Genomic DNA, 20775 nt, shown 5'->3' on the forward strand with positions numbered 1-20775 from the left:
TAGGAACTAAATGTCTTACTTGGGGTTTCCATTGCTGTAAAGAAACACTATGACCAAAACAGCTCTTACAAAGGCAAATATTTAATTGGGGCTGGTTTACAGTTTCAGAGATTCAGTCCATTATTGTCATGGCGGGAAGCATGGCAATGTGCAGGCAAACATAGTGCTAGAGGACCCCGTGTTCTACATCTCATTCCAAAGGCAGCCAGGATGAAACTGTTTTCTGCAAGCAGCTAAGAGGGGATTCTCTTCCACACTGGGTGGAGCTTGAACACTAGGAGACCTCAAAGCCTCCAACAAGGCCACACCTACTCTAATCAGGAGGCACCTCCCAACAGTACGAATTCCTCTCAGCCAAGCATCCAAACACATGAGATCATGAGGGGAGGGGGAAGGGCTATGCAAACTCATCCAAACCACTATACTGGGTTACTACTACCTCAGTCCAGGGACAGGCTCCTCTCAGCTAGAGTTCTTTAATCCTCCCAATGTCTCTATACTTTTCCCATAAATCATTCTCCACAGAAAAAAAACAACCGTTCATCTTTAACAGATAGACTTCTATCTCCATAGTAAAAGTGATGGTGTGAGGTATACTTATGGTTTAAAGGTTTGGCTTTATTGTTATATTTTACATAATGAAACTCTGTGAATTTTAAGTGGATCTTTTAATATGTACTTTTGAGAGTTTACTTTTAAGTATATCTCTAGAATCAAATTACTAAGTAATGATAATTTGACTTCAACTTGGCATTGAGAACTGAGACATGCAGTGACTCACCATGACTCAGTTCTTAAAGAACAAGAGGCTGTTGCCTCCCCCATCATAATTTTTTTTTTGGATGGAATTAGCAGATCTCACTATTAGCAAGCCTCAGATTTTATTCAGCAAGGAGGCCCAGCTCCAGCTGCCTTCTCTATGCTGTAGCTCACTGAAGTTCTAGCTTTCTGCTTTTGGCAAAATACAAAATGCGTTACCCAAAGAATGCAAGACTGTTGTCAACTGACTGTGGATTATTTGGTATATAATATCATAGAAGGATATCTTTAATGAGTTTGCAATGAGTACACCATATGTGGTTCTCACTCTTACAGACCAGCAGTATAGAATACAGAAGGAAGAAAGCTGGGCAAGACATGCCCATGATGCTTTAAAGACTCAGAGATGTCCCTAAGGAGACCTTTGTGCTTTCCCAAGAGCAGACAGTACATTTAAACAATGCTAGTCTCAGGTCACATGTGTGACAAAAACATTTGAAAGTTGGGTTTACACATGAGACTTTATCAAGGGGGAATTAAAAGGTTGAAAATTAGCTGGGCAGTGGTGGTGCATGCCTTTAATCCCAGCACTCTAGAGGCAGAGGCAGGAGGATCTCAGTTAGTTTGACGCCGGCAAGCCTGGTCTACAGTGCAAGTTCCAGGACAGTCAATACTACACTGAGGAACCCTATCTCAAAAAAAAAAAAAAAAAAAAACCCGAAACAGCTGAAAATACTCATACCAATAGTAAAGGAAGTATGAAAAGTATCAGCAGGCATAGTAGTTCATAGCTATAATGCCAACCCTTAGCGGAAGAGGCAGGAGTATCACTGTGCTCTCTAGGCTAGCCTAAACTACATGAGATCCTGTGCAGCCTGAGGTACAACGTGAGAACCTATCTCAAAAAACAAACAAAACAAAAGAGCAATGACAAAAACATCAAAATCAAACAGAACTCCACGACACCCACAGAGAAATCACCTGCTTTATTTCATAGATGAAGAGTTTTACAAGGGTCTAAGTTAGGCATAGTTACATAAAATTGGAAGACAAGATATTTATGTCCAAATATCACTCCGTTAATGAATGGTTTAAATGTATTCAATGTGTGAAATTAATTTTGACTGTTCCTGGCGTCAGCATCTGAGCCTCACAAGTAAGAATGCACGGAAAGTAACTCTTCCAATGCTCTCGGTACTTCAGAAGCTGATCGCTGGAGCACCATGATGTGATTTTCTTTTCTACAAACAACAACTGGAATACAAGTGACGGTGCTTTATAAATGCCGTTTAAGGCAATCATCATAGGAAATTCTATCAAGATTCATAATTGCACAGATCTGTAAGGTCTTACATTGCTGGTCACAAGTTGCGCTGCTGTCATAACTCACAAAAAAATAATGGTAGTATTTCAGGAACTGCTTGCTGTCTATGGTAGCAAATTGTTGAGCTAATCCATGTAAGCTCTGTGGCTGCAGATCTGCAACACCATAGGCCTGAGTCAAGATGTACTCCAGTGTCCAGTTAGATTCTCCTTTTAGATTGGCTTCTGTCAAGTTCAAGTAATACTGCAACATGTCCTATATTAAAGACAGTAAAAGACTCAATTCACTTTTCAACACAGAGACTGTGGCACCATATGAAGAGGCCTTTTTAAGCTTTCTGTGACATTCTGAACATAAAGTGCCATTAAGATCACGTCAAAAGAAAATGACAATTTCCAAAACCTGTACCACTTTTTTAAACTTTAAAAATAATCAAAGAATATAATAGTACATCATCCCTATATGCAATGAGACATACAAAACCAAGTACCTTGAATTCTCACTGGTTAAGACAACCAGTAACAGTTGATAGAAACCAGCTGGGTGCTGGAGACAGCTGAACCCAGCTCAGGAATGCTGTCTGAAGATTCTCACATAAGCTGCAAGTCAGTTGATGTCAGTTTAGTAGCTTGAGATTGTGATACTGACGCATGCATTTTCTATCTTGAAACCAGGAAGCAGTACAAATATAGAAACTGTTTCCTCCAGTGATAGTTGTTAAATATTTGTTGGTACTTTTGTGTGTGTGTGTGTGTGTGTGTGTGTGTGTGTGTGTGTGTGTGTGATATATCCTTACTTTATATATGAACCAAAAATAGATACCAGAATATATGTTCTTGTTTACCTTTTTTGGCCTTTTTAAAATTAATGGACTCACGTTAAACTACTTTGTATTTTTGCTTATCTTTAGTTGATGTCACAGGACAAGCATCTTTCTGTGTCAGCAAATACTCTCATATATAGAGCAGCCCATATATGTATGTATATGTATATGTATACATATATGAGAGTATACATGAAGATTTGTGTGTGTGAAGTTCAAGTCTCTAACCAGGCAATGACAGCAATTATAAAACAATTCATTCGAACTAGTTTATTCATAGTCTTTGTAACATTTAATTCCTTCTTTATGGATAAAGTCCAATTATCCCATGCCTCTTCTTCTTGGTATTCATAAGAATAACAGAGATGTTTTATTAAAAATAAATTAGAAATACAACTACATCAACAGCTACATTAAATGAAATAAAATATCTTCAAATTGTATCTGTAGAAAGGAGCAGCTACCCAATTGAAGTATCAACAATATAAATGGCCAGCCCTTTGATGTCAAATGATTCTAAAGTATATAGGTACAAACATGCACCCGAGATGTTTTGAAACAAAAGGAAATGTTCAATTTCAGTTTTTTCTTAAAAAAAAATCCTAACTTATATTGAGCACTTAATTTGAGCTAAGAATTATTCTAAATGCTTTATATCAATTTTTTTCATGGATACATCTTAGGAACTCATGACTCAGTCATACTTGTGTCCATGTGGCACATATAGGTATGTATAATTATGTGTGTACATAATTATGTGCATTACTGTGTATACATAGGTGCAAGTGTTGTGGATGCCAGCGGTCGACACTGGATAGCTTCCTCAGTTGCTCTCTCCCTTGCTTTTTCTGAGACAAGTCTCTTCACTGACCCTAGAGGCCCCCCTTTTCAGTTAAAATGTGTGGTACCAAGCTCTTAGGAACCTCTCATCTCAACACCACTACACTAGGGAATCAGATGTGTACAGCCATGCCTAGTATTTTATGTGGCTATTGGGTTTCAGAACTTAGGTCCTTATACAGCAAGCACCTTATCCACTGAGCCATCTCCTGAGCCCCTGTAGTCGTATTTTGATTCTCATTTTAAAGAAGAACAAATTAGAACACAGAGCACTTTGGCAACAGCTGAAGACAAAATATAGTTTGGGGACCTATACTTTTCAAATAATTATGTTTAGGAGAAGAATAGTTACTATGACTTAGGGAGGACAATGATATGTACCGAAGTCTACAAATAAGGCTACATGCAATGAAAGCTTTGAAAATGTGGCAAGATCAGGCCTCGGGATGACCCTCCATTGTTAAAGTGCCTGCCTGCCTTGCATACGAAAGGCCCTGAGTTCAGTCTCCAGTATCCCATAAACCTGAATATAGGGATGTGAACCTGTAATCCTAACACCTGGGAGGGAAAAGCAGAAGTCTCAAGAATACAGCAAGTTTTAGGCCAGCCTGCACTACATGAGACCCAGTCTTAAAACAAACAAACAAACAAGAAAGGTCAGAAAGCCCTTAAAGAGACAGTGACCTCTCACAAACAAACCTTACCTACTTGCCCATCAGGATAACAACAGATATCTACCTTTAAATAAGGACACCATGAGATATTAGCATCAGGTGTGTCTCTCATGGCTTTCTGAGAAACATTCTACTAAATGAATGAAAACTTCAAAGACATGTTTATACACATGTAGGAAGGATTGACTGAAACTGCTCCAACTTACCAGCAATGTGTAATCACCAGGCTTGTACTGAAATAGGCGGACACCAGGATTGTTGGTCTCTTTTTGCAAAGCACCTTTCACCGGTGTAACAGCAGGTGCCACAAACACAGAATTTACTGGATTTCCTAAACAACAACAACAAATGAGGTATATACTATAAGTTTTAATTTAACCTTAAAAATATAAACAGCTTAGGTTAAGAGATCAATAGACAGATATTATGGTCACTGATTAATCATGCTTCAAAGCAATTATAGTGTTGCTTTTAAAAAAATAAAGGTATCCAATACTAAAATCAAAGAGCTGTTGCTGATTTTGTTATGCAGAATAATGTTATTGTGGCTATATAAATTATCTATAAATCCTAACAATGACAATAGAGTTATACAAAGGAATTATTGACTTGGTATTTAAAAGTCACCTTTCAACACTTCAGATAAGTAGATGACAGGTAAGTTATAGATAGATTGGATAGATACATAATGATTGATAGATACATAACTGATAAGTGAGAGTGAGAGAGATCATTGAAACAGACAGATGACAAAAGACAGACACGCAGATGACCAACTGATAGACAAATAGATAATAGTGGTGGAAAAGAAATGACAGAGAGTGGACAGATGATAATAAAGAGATAAGGAAGATCTTGAAAAAGAATGGCTGGATCAAAGAAAATGAATACTATAAGATCATGATAAATGTTCAGTGCGGATGATGAGAACCAAGATTTGTTGACTATAGTCTCAAATTTTATATACATTTAAAATTTTTCACAAAAAAAGCAAGTCTTCTATAACTTACATACATACACACACACACACACAAATATTTACATATCTAACATGTCATCTGTAAGAATAAAATTTTAGAGTTGGCCATGGTACAGGCCTTTAACCCATCACTGGGCTAGGCAACTTATTTCAAAAATATTGTCAAAATCTTAAGGAGCATATACTTGTTTCCCTCTTGTCTATACAAAATCAAACCCTACTTTTTTCTTGCTATCATTTCTCCTAGTTTCCTTCCTTTCCATGTGAGTAACAAGAGCATTTGCAAATGTGTTGAATGTATTTTAAGGCATTGAATAAATTGTGATCTGTACTTTAAATTCTGAGAAAAAAAGAAGTCATATAAAGAGAAATTTGAATCTAGCAGGTAAATAATAAACACTATTTCTCCACACTCAAGTGTCTGACAGAAACTTGGAGTAAGCTGAGAGTATCAGGGGCTTCTGTGGGGATGCCAAACAAACCATACTGGCCCTGCCCAGCTCACTGGAGCTTATGTTGAAGAAATCCAGCCATATGCCCAATCCTATGATTTGGACACTCATTATATGACCATTTGAGATAAATTAGAAAAGGTCACAGATTTCACTTTTAGACAAAGCTTTAAATGTTTTGATCAGTAAGCACACTGGCCAGTCACAGCTACACTCCAGAGACAGGGACTGAGATCTGCATACAGGCCACATTCATTACCGTTTTTATCTGAGAGGAGCATAAGGCTGTCTCTGTGGGTGTGGCCGTAGAACTGTCCCTCAATGACGGTGCTGTATCTTCTGAAAATATCAACCAGTTTCTCATTATAGTACTGCCTCATCGCTGGGGTGTCAGTTGCATAAGGGAGATAGCCCACTGGAACGTGCGCTATGATGTATACCTGAAAAAGGAGATACGAGGAGACACAGAGCAACGTGTTTGCACATTTAACATTACTAACTGACAGCTGGATACCCATGAGTGAACATACATTAACTAAAATATAGAAAGAAAACATACCCCCTTTCCTTTTCCTGAGACAAAAAAGAGCTTTGACTATGCAGCTACCAAGGTCATCATCTTGACATATGTCTTATTTACACTGTACTCTTAGATGGCAAAGAATATTGACTTTAGTCAACTTTTTTTTAGACTTTAATTTTTACAACTTTTATTAACTCCTGATTCTGCCCCAAGCTAAGTAAACAAATTTAGCTTTCTGGTAGACCGTAGCAAATTCTGTTCTATAGGCCCTACCTTCTCCTTATTTTGCAGAGAGCTGTTGAGTGTATTTTCCAGCCATTCAAACTGATTTGCTGGGTCTGTCTTGTTCAGGGTCATGACATTTGGGCCATAGTACAAGTTTGTGTTTAGGCTAATGATCCTCAAGTCCGGATTACTTGGAACTTTCTGTGAGTAAAAACCACCTGTAAAAATCAAATGTAAAACACGTGTTAGGAACAGGAACACACACATGTGCAGAAACTTGGGAAAGTGAATTCTTAATGTTAAAAGTATAGCAAGGCATTCTCATTGCTCAGATAACAATCTAAGTTAACATTAACCTGACTGCATATCAAGACTAATATGTAGATTATGAAGTAAGAATAGTTGCATTAAATATGAATATTTGGGCACTGGACAATGGAACTGAATTCTTTTAAATAATAATTTATATCAAACAAAACTACAACTGATCAAATACAGAGCTATGGAACTCTGCTACAACTGTAAGATCTATAACACTACTCCTGCACCTAAGACTCAGGGATCATTGGAAATGGGGATGAACAATTGTAAGAGCCAGGGAATCAGGGACTTTGTAAGATTATGTCTCTGAGAAATATCAAGAAAGCTACACACATGAAGTCCCACCAACATGGCTGCCTATACATGACTGAAGAAGGACAATGTAAATTGGCATGCAAATGTGGAAGGGGAAAGCTCACAAGGTATCAACCTTAGACAAAGAACTACAGGAAACTAAGGAATAATGAGAAAAGGTGAAATAGTCTTCTCCAAGAGCACACCAATTGGTTATCCAATACCAAATGCTCAGCCCTGGAAACATGTACATACAAGTAGCATTTTACAGACTAAACAAGTTGCATTTATGTGTTTAGAAAGCTATATCTCCATCCATCCACCCACCCATCCATCCATCCACCAGTCCACATAAGTAACAACAAAGAAAGAGTCTGTGCATTGATAGAGCAAAAGGGGAGACATACATGAGAGACTTGGGTGGGGGGAAGAAATGATGAAATTATATTTCAATCTCAAAAATTACTTAATAGAACTTAAGATGAGAGATACTATGAAATATAAAATCTAAAGAATCTCCCTCCCTTAAGTTGTCTATCTCAGGTATTTTGTCACAGTGATGAATGCTTACTAACCACGAGTTACTATTCCAAAAGGAAGGAATGGGCAAATTACAAGGAAGGCTCAGACAAAAGCAAGATGGACACTCAGTGTGATAAATATTAAATTGTAATTCTATGACATCTACTGTAGTTGGCAGTGGGAATATCAGCTCCAGTTGAGCAGCCCTATGGCCTTCCTGATTACATGTCACACGACCTTCCCCAGGCTGGCTCTGCCTGCATTTGCATCTTCCCTTGGATGATATTCCATATTCCTGGCACCTTAAACTTCTGTCCTCTCTACCCAGCTTGACTCTGTAGCTTCCCACATCATCTCAGTGGCAGTCCATGGGAAGGGGAAGGGAGACTCCACCCAGGGATGGACTTGCTATGTACTCTTTATGTTACTTTTCAAAACATCTCAAGACACCCATGAAAACATTAGTTATTCTCACCTTAACAGCTGTTCCTTCATGACATTATGCTTTGGGGGTTAAAAGTATCTATATTTTCTTCTCAATCTATTTTCCAATTAAAATCATGCACTCTTATTTATATTCACATGCAAAGTTCAGCGTTTTCTTCATGTGGAACATATTGGTTGAGAATGGAACAGGAAGGCAAAAGAGTGCCTTTACAGGATAAACAGGTTCATGCATGTCTAAGGACGCACTGTGATTTACTTCCATTCATACAAAGTGGATTCAGAAACTATCTAGAACTGGAAGACTCAAACAAATATAGAAGATTTAAGCCTAAACAAGTAATAAAAAGAGAAGCAAAAATGTCTCACTAACCTTTCTTTAAAGTGCTAATAGCTTCTTCATCGAGCCAGTGTTTCCAGAGGTCAGCTACAGCACTGTAGACCTTACTGGTGACAATTGGCAGCTGGTCCTGGCCACAAAGAAGATAATCCTCAATTGAAAATCTAAAGATACTTGGACTCATTAATGCAAATATTGCTTGAGTGCTGACTATGTTAGTCTTCTGTAAGCACAAGGGTAAATTTAGTATTTAAGGAATTCATAACCTAGCTGGGGAAAAAGCAGACAAAAGGTGATAGGCTAACTTTAGGACATGTTGCCACAGAGGTCCTGGAAGCACAGAACAAGAACATGCCATAAAAGGAACGAAGACAGCATTTAAAGTAAGAATTGAGCAACAATTTCAAGTTGATCTTCAAGCAAAATGAATGGTCTAACATAAACACAGCAGCACAGAGGCATGTGCTATGTGCAGACAGAAGCTCATGCTTAGGGCCTAAGCAGCGTTTAGGTGGCCGATGAGATGAAAAATTGTACTGCTATTTCAATGAAGGCAAATTTAAGCCTGTACAGGCAAAACTGGGGTAGCTTGCTATAAGATTAGAGAGAATTCAGCAACTTAGTATTTTAAGAAAGCCATTTAGAATACTATTATAAAGCTGCACAATTCCTTCAAGATTCAGATGTATACCAGCTTGCTTTTGATTTACACCAGTTTCTTTGTGGGAGGCTAAGTTGCAACAACGTATTGTGAATTTTTAATAATAAAATATATAAAAATATAGGAACAGAAGATAGCTTATCAATTAAGAATATGTATTTCAGAGGACTGATGCTGATTTCCAGAAGCCATGTGGAGTGTTTAAAAACTGATTGTAACTCCAATCCCAAAGGATCTGATATCCCTGACCTCTTTGGACATCCATATGAATGTGCACACAAACACACACAAACACACACACACACACACAGAGAGAGAGAGAGAGAGAGAGAGAGAGAGACAGAGAGAGAGAGAGAGAGAGAGAGAGAGAAAGAATATATATATATAAATATATATATATATATATATATATATATCATAAAATTTGTCTTAAAGTAGCTCCTTATCATTTTATCATAAACTGTTATTTTTAAATTAACAAACACTCGGAGTTTTCCAACTTTAAATATAGAGACTTTGAGCACCAGATTAGTAAGGTAAGCTATCCAAAAACTTGTCAATTACAGAGTCCCCCCCCCATATCTACCCACTACCACTTTAGCATCCAGTTGGCTATGCATCATGCTGTCTTTCAATTCTTTGGCAGAGACCTGACTACCACTGAGAAATGAGCTATAATCGGAAGGAACATAACCCATGAGGTTGGCAACATCTGTCTTACCCGTGTAGAAGAAAATAGAAACCCTGGTCCAAACCACTTGAACAGTAATGGGAAAGAATTTCTGGATAAGTTATATGCTTCTAATGAGCAGCTGAGGTGGTTGTACAATTCTGTGTATGTTTACAGAGTAATGGTACAGGTTTAAAAGCTTTTAATGGAGAAATTGTACTCAAATTTTACACTAGTGCTCTGTAAAATTGTGGCTTAAATAGCAGTATTTAGAAGAATCTGTTGTGAAACTTCATGTGATATTTGAGATTTCTAAAACTGTGAGGCAAATGTGTGAGGATACACAAGAGTAGTTGGGTGTGGAAGAAAGGATGGAAATGATATAAATACAGTACTCATGTATGAAATGGTCAAAAACATGTTCGAACATTAAGAAAATACTAGATGAGCATGGTAGTGCAAGTCTTTAATCCTGACATTCTGGAGACAGAGGCAGAAAAAAAAAATAAGTAATAGGAAAACACACAGAGACACAAAGACACACACGCACTCGCACACACACACACACACACACAAAGGTAGGGACTGGAAATCAAGCTCAGCAGGACAGAACATGCTTAGTTTGTGGGAGACCAGGATTGATCATGTGAGAGATTCTGGAATCAATCTCCTTCAGGAAATTAAAACCCATAAGCTAGAAATGGGGGAAAAATATGATTCATGTTTATGAAACCAAATTTACCTAAGATAGGACAATTTTTAGAAGTGCCTATTTATATCTTTGACTTGATTTAAAATTTAATTTGAAAGATAAAGATAAAATAAAATGAAGCATCAAGGAAATGCAGAAAGAATTTATCCAGGGGATAAGATAATAACCACATTGTGAGGGCTTATGGGGTGCCAGGAAACACACCCTTCATACATTATCATTCATCTGTGCAAGAACTTTGCAAAGCAAATATTGTCGCTCTTGTTTATAAATGAGTGACGTACACAAAAGACATATATAAATTACCCAAGATTAAGCAAGATCTCTGAAGGGGAGGATAGAGCTATAAATTCTCATGAACAAGTTTCTGTAGAAATTGATTTTTACACAGCTGTACCACAACCTTGTACCATGACTGAGAATGCACAGGCACCCTAACAAATGGCTTCTGTGAGTGACTGGAGCCAGGTCACATAAGCATTGAATATTCTGAAAATAATTTTGCCTTGACTCAGAGCTGAATCATATAAGCTGGCTTGGAACATAGACTTGCCCTTTGGCTGTTTTAACAGTCTTCCTAGTTGTGTTCTTAATAACAATCGATTTTAAATCAGAAGGTGATGATTTTCCTGTGTCTAACAGGTTCTGGAAAATGTTAACATTTGTTAATATTCACCTTGCCTTTAAGCCTATCACGGAGCTGAAAAATAAATAAGAAAATATATTCAAAGGACTAGGAAAATTGAAGAAGCTTATAACAGAAAAAAGGAGAATTAATAATTCGGAAACTATGTGATTTGCTTCTAAAATGCTTTGTTGGCTTAAAATTTTATGGATTTTGTTTTAAAATCTTCTGAAATCACCTAAAACCTTCCGTGATGCTTATCACAGGAGTGCTTCCTTGAGATTACTCTTATATGCTACCTCTGTCATAACTTTGGCACTACTAATAGAGAAATCATCTAAGTGCTTCTCGAAGCTGAGGTCAGTTTTACCTGTGGCCAGTAGTCATGATTGCCCAGTGCAGGGAAAACCTGGAGGTTTGGAAACAGGCTCTGGACAGTCATTGTCATGTTAGTGATCACCTCTATAACAGTGCCTGTGGAGAGTTCAGGTACTGGGACATGAGGTGGGCTGTCCCTGAAAAAGAGACAGGAAGGTGAAGAACAAAATCCCTAAATGTATGCATAACTTGCTGTAGCTATTGCTATAGGTGTCCACTTTAGAAAAACAAGTTAAAATTAAAGAGTAAGAGAATAGTCGATGGCGTGATGCTGTAGGTACAGTCCTGGCTGTTCGGTAGATTGAAGCAAGGGATGGTTTGAGCCCAGTACTTCAAGATCAGTTTGAACTACAAGGTGGTGTGGAATGAGAAACTACTCCTCTATGATAATTCTATAAAAATGGGGGTTGGGTAGGGAGTAATACAGGAACTTCCAGCCTATTTCACTGCCTAGCTGAAGATTTATAAGAAACACCACAGGATCAGCAGAATATAGATTGCAGGATCAAAAGCATAGATTCAAATATCAGTTTTACCAACAAGTAACTATATATACATAGGCAAGTTGTTTAGAATCTTGGTGATTCATTTCCTTGCCTCTAACATAGAAATAAAGATCTAGGGATCTAGAGATTCATATAAAGGTTAACTAACATTATACATAAATTATATATGTAATATATAATATAATTCTATGTGAATTAATATGGAGATATAAAGATTAATAAGTTTCAGAATAGAAATGAACTAAAACAGTACTCTACACACAAAGTAAACACCTTGTAAGGATAAGCAGTGGTTTTTATTTCAGGAACCAGAAATAAAGTCTTTACCACAGTATTCTGATGGATGAACCTAGTTAGTTATCTATAAAATGAAGCTTCACAAAATGGTCATCATAGGTTAGCATCCATCATTATATTTTTTTCTTACTGATTTAATCAAAAATTATTGTCATATTAACCAACATAACGAGATACTGATGCAAGTGTGTTATTTATGGAATCATCTCTCAGTTATCACAAACATATTTATAAAGTCTATACTATAAAAATAAAGCCTCGCAGGATTTCTAACATTGGTTTTATCACCAATAATATTGACTAATGTGATATAGTAGTGTTATATACCATTTTATCAATTTGGACAGCTTTACATATGCACGTTATTTTGATTATATCACTTACTACCCTCCCCACTATCTTCTCCTATATTCACATCCTTCTCCCTGTCCCCTCCCAATTTCATGTTCCCTCTTTTTTCTTTTTAACTCTCTGAGTCCAATTTGTACTGCCTAGATACTCATGCATAGGAGGGCTTCCACTGGTGAAGAAGACCGAGCATGTTTTAGCACGTATAATTCGTAATGAAATTTAGTACACTCATGAAGACTATCACACTGTAAGTCAATACTATATAATTAAGAGTTTATGTATGTATGTACTTACCCTGTCCATATCATGAACGATGCTTCTTGTCCTGAATTCTTAATAAAATCAAAGGCTGACAAAATAAGTTGATATGGAGAGTCACACAGAACGTCTCCGAAAGGGCCAGGATTGGAGGCATTTGCACCTTTAGACGAAGCACACACCTTGGTATGGTCATCTGTAATGTGGTAAGTAGGGTCTAGATGTAAGTCAGTCACGTGCCAAAACTGCCCTGTTGGTTAGAAAAGAAATACTGATAAGTTATACAAATTCTCTCCTGTGAGATGAAGTAACTTCAAATACCAGAAGAACGTACATGTGTGAAAACGACAAGCCCAGAGTTAGCATGACTACACCAAGACTGTACAGAAAAGATTAGGCTACACAGAGAGAGATTTCGGGCCATCTTTCTGAGACGCCAATGAGGTAATTTCATATTGTTTCTCAATAGCATGTCTTCTTACAGAATTTGAGATTTGGGAAATTCTTTGCTTTATTCTTGTAGAAAAACAGTGACTTAGAAATATTATCTATTTTCCAAGACTGCTTAAGTAAGTAGAGTACAGAATCAGGAAATGTTTATCTCAGTTAATTTGTATATGTGTTTTCTCACCATTAAAAGGAAAAAAACCATAAATCTTTAATTGTAGCTCTGTGACAGACATAGGATCTCAGAGATATTCATAAAAGCTAATTAATCAGAGGTAAGACCATTATACACGTGTACTCATTGTTAATATCATGAGAAGCAGTTTTTCAAGGAAAATCTTCCTGTTGGGCTCCAGGAAAAGCCAAATTTATTTGACAGCAATCCTACTTGGAAATCATACTAAGAAATATTACTAAATTGGAAGAATTATTAGGACAAGTTGTATCTTTCACAATGAGTCATTGTTTTATGATAGGTGTGGTATTAATAAATTTATATATATGTGAATATATATAAATAAATATGTGTTCATATATATTTATGTATATTTATTTTATATATTTATATTTTATTTCACTTACATTCATATTTTATTACTATCATTAATTAATTATATTTATATAATATATTTTCACATTGTATCATATATTATATATTTTTATAACAATTTAATTATATTAATTATTTATACTCATATTTTTATATATATGCATACATATGAAGTTGGACTCATCATTTTGAGTTTAGAGTAGAGAAACTAATGTTGAGTACGGTTTGAATAAAAAATGTCCTTCATAGTCTCGGGTATTTGAATATTTAGTCTCCAGTTGATGGAGAAATCAAGGCACCTTCAGGAGGTGAAGCCTTAGTGAGAGAACAGTGTCAGAGTGTGGAGGGTTATGAAAGTACTCAGCCTCATCCTGTCTCTGCTTTGCATTTGTGGTTTAAAGTATGATCACTGAGCTTCCTGACACAGCCCCGTGTTATACATCCTTCTCTCCTTCTTGAATTATAAGGCCAAATAAAAGTAAATAAATAAACTCTTCCTTCTAGAAGCCATCTTGGTCATGGTATTTTATCACAGCAACAAAAGGTAGCTAATACATCAGGTCAAGTAGAAAAGTTGGTGAGTATTTGGTGCTTATATGATCTTCGTATAAGGGAGCCCATATGTTGAAAAGCCCTCAAGTTTCCATATATAATTTACATATAAACTCAATATATGTGCAACTTTCTCATATATAGTTAACTTCTTCAATGCTGAGATTTGATTCCAGCTTTAATAGTCATGTATTTTTGTTATTGTTGTTTGTGTGTCTTGTTTTTCTTATTTTTCTAAAAGCTTGGAAACCTTTAGGACTATAGAACTAAATTTTGGAATCACAAACGAGAAAATATTTCCTGTATCTTATTTTAATTACCGTACTTATTTAGTGAGTATATTTTATGCATTTTTTCCAGATTGTTCTCTTTAAGTACTCTTCAAAATAGCTTTCCATATGTGCTGCCAAAGTGTGCATAAAAGTTTTGAACTCTTTCTGAGTCTAATGTACATCCGAAGGATATCAGAAGAAACACAGTGAAACAAATAGAATACAAACGTTTTAAATCTATGCAAAGATGATAAAACTTAATAAAGCACCATGGGAAAAATATATTGAAAACAGTAATGACGATGTTTTAATTGTTAATTTGGCACAATCTAGAATCCTCTGGGAAAGGCATCTCAATGAGGGCTTCTTTACATCAGGTTGAGTTGGAGCGTGCCTGTGGGAAACTCTCAAGTCTACATGTGGAAAAACTCAGCCCGCAGGGCACGAGTCCCCAGGCAGGTGATCCTGGACTGTGTAGATGTAGAGAGGACGGAACACAAGCAAGCACGCGTTCTTTATTCTCTCTCTGCTCTAGACTGTGGATGCTGACTAGCTGTTTTAAGTTCCCGCTCAGACTTTCCAGCTGTTGTGCTAGGAAATACCCATGAACCCTAAAAGACCACCAAGGAGCCGATTCTGATGCAATCACATTGGGGTCTCTTTATTCAAGCTCCCCACCAACTCTGACACAGCAAGAAGGTGGAACCCTGAGCCTAGTTTTAGGCAAGTATTTATGGAGGCGAGAAAGGGGGATATCTAACCTGGTACACATCTGATTGGGGGACTATTATGGCCTTTAACATAATTAGCTGGTGCTGGGAGCCAAACCATAAACTTAACTTTTGCTTTTTCCTGATTGGTGGTTGTTAGGAATTTAGAGTCAGGGGTAGGCTTGTAACTTCAAGGTATAGGTTTGATGGGAGATAACCTGGAAACTGGTTCTAGACAAAGGTCTTGTTGGGGAGTAGCCTGGAAACTGGTGTTAGGTACCAGCCTGTTAGTTGAGTTTAACTGTAAATCAGGTTCCCTAAGGTGGAGTCTGAACCTGAAAGAATTGGTCTTTCACCAGCTATAGTGGGGCCACCATTTGATTACAGCCTCAGAAGTGAAATTAAAACTACAGTGAGCTTGCTAAATAGCAACGATGAGTTATCATTTTTGGTGGCCATTTCTTGCCAGCAACAGCATAATTTTACCACAAGGGTTGATACGTAAAACGTAGAAGACATGAAATCTGGATGAAAATTAACATAAAAGTGTATATGTGGTCAAGTACTCAGTACTTAGTCACTACTGGAAAATATCAGCATAGAGTAATTTCTTTCATTTTACAAGACAGATAATGTCCTATATTTATCTTGAGTTCAAATCTACTCTATCTAGCACCTAAAGCAGAGAAAGCAGTTAGATCAGAATTACCATGCAGGTTGCCCTTTGGTGGGCTATATAGACTGCATCTCAGTTTTGTGTCAATTAGTGCTCATGTTACTTGCAGACTGTAAATATATAGTAACTATACAGAAGACAGATTGGTGTCAGAATCAGACAGCCTGACTTCCAACATAAGTGATTAGCACCCAGTAATAAATTTGGCTCTATGATCTTGGCCTGTTTCGTTTGTCAGATGAGAATAGTAATGGCAGCCTTTAAAATGTCATTAAATGATCCTTTAAACCCTCAGAAAGTTTGTGACACCGAACAAGCGACATACTAGTTTTACTATCATTATTTTATAAAACTTGCAGCTTGACATTGAACTTTCCCATTTGCATGTAACTGTTTCAATTCCATCTGGTACTTAAGACTTGTTTAGTACTGTTTTATAAGTTTTTCATCGTTATCGTTCAGCAAAGCAGACAGGAGGCTGGAGCACACAGAGATTAAACCCAGGTCGTGTGTCATAAAGGAAAGGGCTGACACTGATTCAGGGATCACACTTCAGAACCCATGCTGCCTTAAATCACTGTACAATGCCTCTGACATACTTAGTCAACTAAGCTGCCTTGCACGAGAGGAGATAATAACGTCTACATGCAAGGTACATTGAGGATTAAGGTACAATTGATCATGAATGGATTAAATTTTCATAATCTAAAACTTGAAACGGATCTAGCGCACATCTCTCAGAGCTCCAAGAACAGGAATATGTCTGAGGAGGAGGGCCCCTAACAACAATTCTTTAATTTTACAACTAATGGCATTTAGGCAAAGGCAAACTTCAGGATTCCCTCCAGAAAATGCAACCAGGCAATGAAAGCTGAGCTAGAACCTGTTCCTCCAGATGCCAAGGTGCTGTTTCTACCACATCACATTGCTGGATAAACAAATGAGGGGTAATTAGATTCATTAAAGGATGGCTTTAAATGAGTCAGAACCTCTGGAGGTTTTACATCCTAGCTCCAATGAAATTGTACATAACGTATGTTTGTGTGTGTGTGTGTGTGTGTGTGTGTAAGATCACCAATCGGGACCTTATATATGAGACAGTCATATGACTTATTATGATAAGTCATATACCTTATTATATGACACAGTCAATAATAGCACACTCAAATCCAAATTTTCTGGTTCAAAGCCCAACCAAAATTGCTTTCTTATTCTCCAGATAAACTTTTCAAAGATTTCTCAAAATATGTGTGTTCCACATGTCTACATAAGTGCTCAAATTTATTTACTCAAAAATTTTCAGGAAAAATTTCAGTCAAATAATGTTTAACAATCTGTCCCAGCAAACCCACTGAACCACAATTATAAGGACAATTGTATGTAGTTGTTTAAGTAGGCGTTGGTTTATCTGTTTATAATGCCTGTTGCTACGTGCTAGATACACCAGCAGGTGACAGCCTACAGAATCTTTTAAAAATGAATCCAAACACACCCAGGTGGGTGGTTATTCTCTAGTCACATGAACTTGGTATGGGGGAAAACTAGGACTGGGAATGTAAACAGTTAGGAAACAAGCAGAAGCCAGGCTAGGAGGAAGTTGTGGAGGGCCGTGCAAACGGGCCAGAGGGGGAGAGGCCTTCTCATCAAGTGGAAAGCATGTAAAATAATCCATCCAATGTGAAACCAGAGTCAAAGCATCTGGTTAGTCTCTCAACCCCCCTCCCCCTCCCCACTCAAAACCGGAAGCTATCAGAAGGAGATTCACATGATCACGGGAGAAGCTTCATGAACTCTTTCAGCAAGGAATTCATTAAAACCAAAGGCGAATTTACATGTGGTACAGCCTTGAGACATTTCCAAGTCAAAATTCTGAACAGTCGTCACAAATTTAAATAGCACAATTTCAGCAATATAAAAACACAAGGCGGCTGCATACATACTCATTCTGGGGTCAATTTCTGTTATGGGTGTTATTTGTCAGAGTTGACATACCAAACATACGGTTGTCTTGCAGAAGCTTGACAGCTAAGTCAGGCTCCCTTCACTCATGGGCAGAGAAGGGATTCCCTGGACCCTGTTCAGGGAAGTCCTGTGCAGACCAGATGAAGGCATGGAGAGGAGACACACAGCAGGAGAGTTTCAGTTCTGAGCACAGCTGAAAGTCTCAAGGGCAGCCATCTCCCCAAATCAAAACAGAACCCCACAACTAGAACAATTATTTTTAAAGGGAGCGAGGGAGATGGGGGAGGGTAGCATCACCTTAAATTTTAAAACCCAGAAGGCATCCTACAGTCTTACTAAACAGTCTGGAGAGAGATTTTCTAACTTGAGGGAGATTAAGGGTGTTAAACTGTACCCAGGTATCTATCCCCGCTGGTCTGGATCCAGTAATTTTGGAGTGGGGCTTAACTTACCGAATTTATTTTTCACCAAGTTTGGACACTGTTACTGCTGGGGGAAAAGGGTCTGACAGGGGTGGCGGGGCAGGCCATGATTATAGACACAGAGTACTAAACACCCGGCTAAGAGTTAAACAGAACTGTTCACAACGCAAGGACCCAGGTGCACCAAGGGATATGGAAAGGCTCACAGGTTTTAAGTTAAGTATGGAAGAGACAAGCCGCCTCGGGATCTGAAGAGGCAGAAAAAGGCTCCGACGTCACTGAGCAGAACAGAACAGGACGTTCAGAATAGGACTGAAACTACATCCAGGTGTGGGGACCCCGTAGGTCATCCTCTACTCTGAGCAGACTAGGTGACTCAGGGAGTGCCCACAGCCAATTCTGAGCTGCCTTTCCCACCAGAAAACAGCTTCAGACTTTCCTCCCCTGGGAACTGAACAACTCAGATCCGGGATGTAAACAAACGCCCAGCAGGCTGCTCTTGGTACTGGCGCCCACGGGGCGCCCCCACCGTGGCTCAGTCCCAGTGACCTTGCAGTCTGGCCTTGGGCCACAGTGACCAGCGTGGCAGCCTCCTGTGCCCAGCCGCCCACGCACCGTCGCGACTTTACCGACCCCCCTCCACCGTCCCGTGCAGTCGCGATCGGTCCACTCACCCACAGCTGGGGCGCGATCTGCGGGCGCCAGGGGCACCCCGAGCCCCGAGCGGCAGAGCCAGGCAACCAGCAGGCAGCAGGGGAAGTTGCCCAGCAACGCCATGGCGAGCGAGCGGGGGCCACTGCCCCAGGAGGCTAGTCTCGAGCTAGGGCGCCGCTGGGACCCGCAGGCCCTGGGGGTGGGGAGGAGGCCAGAGCCTTTCCTGGTGTTGACGCCCAGCAGATCACGTGTAATATCAGATTCCCTTGAGCATGGGTTCTTCTGACCTTCTGGAGTCTTTTAGTTTAGTACGTTTCCTTATTTCTTAGGTCTGTAGGAAAGAATGTTCTTGCTCCAACCCCATACTTGTTATCTTCCCGGAACCCCAGGAGCTCCTACCTGACAGAGCCCTTTAGCAGAGGTACTTGAAAGAGCAGGGGAACCCTGAAGTATGTGTGGTTAAGAACTTTGAGTACCAAAATAGGTTTGGATTTCCTCAATATCTGTACTTCCCGGGATTCATGACAGAATTATAAACTCCCAAGCCTCAGGCCACTGCTGATAAGGGTACAGATCAGCTGGGTTGGCAGTGTGTGGCTTCACGGTACTCTAAGGTGATGGGTAGGTGGAGTTGGCAAACTATGTCCCAGATTCACCAGGCTGAACTTTTACCTTTCCACAGCTGAATTGAAGCACGTCCTCACACAACATACCTGGCAAATACAAACAGAGACTGTTGATTTATACTCCAAAGGAAGTTTTGTAAATGTTAGCAAAGAAGCCAGAATGCACAAACTGTGTTTGATATGTATTCTTTGTTCCTTCTCTTGGTATTTATGAGATTGAGCTCTCTTTAAAATAAAGCCAATAATTTTAATGCAGAAAACATAGAGTTTCTTTGGAGAAGAGGAAACCTTTTGAGAGATGCGGACCTCATAAAAGATGTGAATTGTACCGTCTTGAAGAAGCTGTGTTAAAATATCCTGCAAAAGTGCTATAATTTAGCTGAGTTCAACGTATGGGAAGATGGGTGTTTTAGGTGGAGAGCCACATTGTCTTGGGAGATCATGGCCTCTTGAATACTCAATTGCCTTAATTTGCATATCTAACATGCCATTTTCATGATCAATAGAGTATCTCTATCACTAAGCTTAACCGGTCTTTCCATTCCTCCAACCCAAAAGTTAAGAATGGAAACCTTATAATTTTACTACTTAGCTTTACATTCTTTCTAACAGGTAACAACTGGTAAATGCATTGATTTATTACTTTCTTTATTCTGTAACTATAAGTTTCTACAAACTATTCCATGCTGAAACAATCATTTAAGAAGCCAGAATCTGTGTTTTTAGCCTAGGAGCACACATATTTGGTTTAGGATATGTTATTTTTGTATTTACTTCAGGTAATTTTACCACTGTGCTTTACAAATAAATTTATTTTCCATCAGAGGGAAAAAATCTTATTTTATATCTGCATAATTTAATGATTATATCATATGAAAAGGTTTTTTTTCTTTTAATGGACACTAAGCTTCCTTTCAGATCCTGGA

General features: G+C 38.4%; 1 protein-coding gene across 1 annotated transcript; it reads right to left on the reverse strand.

Annotated features, from left to right (window-relative positions):
* Positions 1-1715: 1715 nt before the first annotated feature.
* Positions 1716-19483, reverse strand: Smpdl3a (sphingomyelin phosphodiesterase acid like 3A). Its single transcript, XM_028772594.1, has 8 exons — positions 19244-19483; positions 13015-13228; positions 11559-11703; positions 8554-8650; positions 6648-6817; positions 6111-6291; positions 4627-4751; positions 1716-2338 (listed from the first exon to the last, which is right to left on the reverse strand). Exons 1-8 carry the CDS (start codon positions 19344-19346, stop codon positions 2036-2038), a joined length of 1338 nt encoding a protein of 445 aa, XP_028628427.1. The 5' UTR covers positions 19347-19483; the 3' UTR covers positions 1716-2035.
* Positions 19484-20775: the final 1292 nt, after the last annotated feature.

This window comes from Grammomys surdaster, unplaced genomic scaffold (genome assembly GCF_004785775.1).
Source record: "Grammomys surdaster isolate TR1022 unplaced genomic scaffold, NIH_TR_1.0 215, whole genome shotgun sequence".
Classification (NCBI taxonomy): domain Eukaryota; kingdom Metazoa; phylum Chordata; class Mammalia; order Rodentia; family Muridae; genus Grammomys; species Grammomys surdaster.

Bases quoted from the DNA above. Each gene is read 5' to 3' on its own strand.
- Smpdl3a (XM_028772594.1), bottom strand. From the start codon at position 19,346: ATGGCGTTGCTGGGCAACTTCCCCTGCTGCCTGCTGGTTGCCTGGCTC. The intron at 8,651-11,558 runs GTAAAACTGACC...CTTTGTGGCCAG, and splicing joins ATCATGACTACTGGCCACAG to GACCAGCTGCCAATTGTCAC. The intron at 2,339-4,626 runs GTAAGTTGGAGC...TCTTTAATATAG, and splicing joins CTGGTGATTACACATTGCTG to GACATGTTGCAGTATTACTT.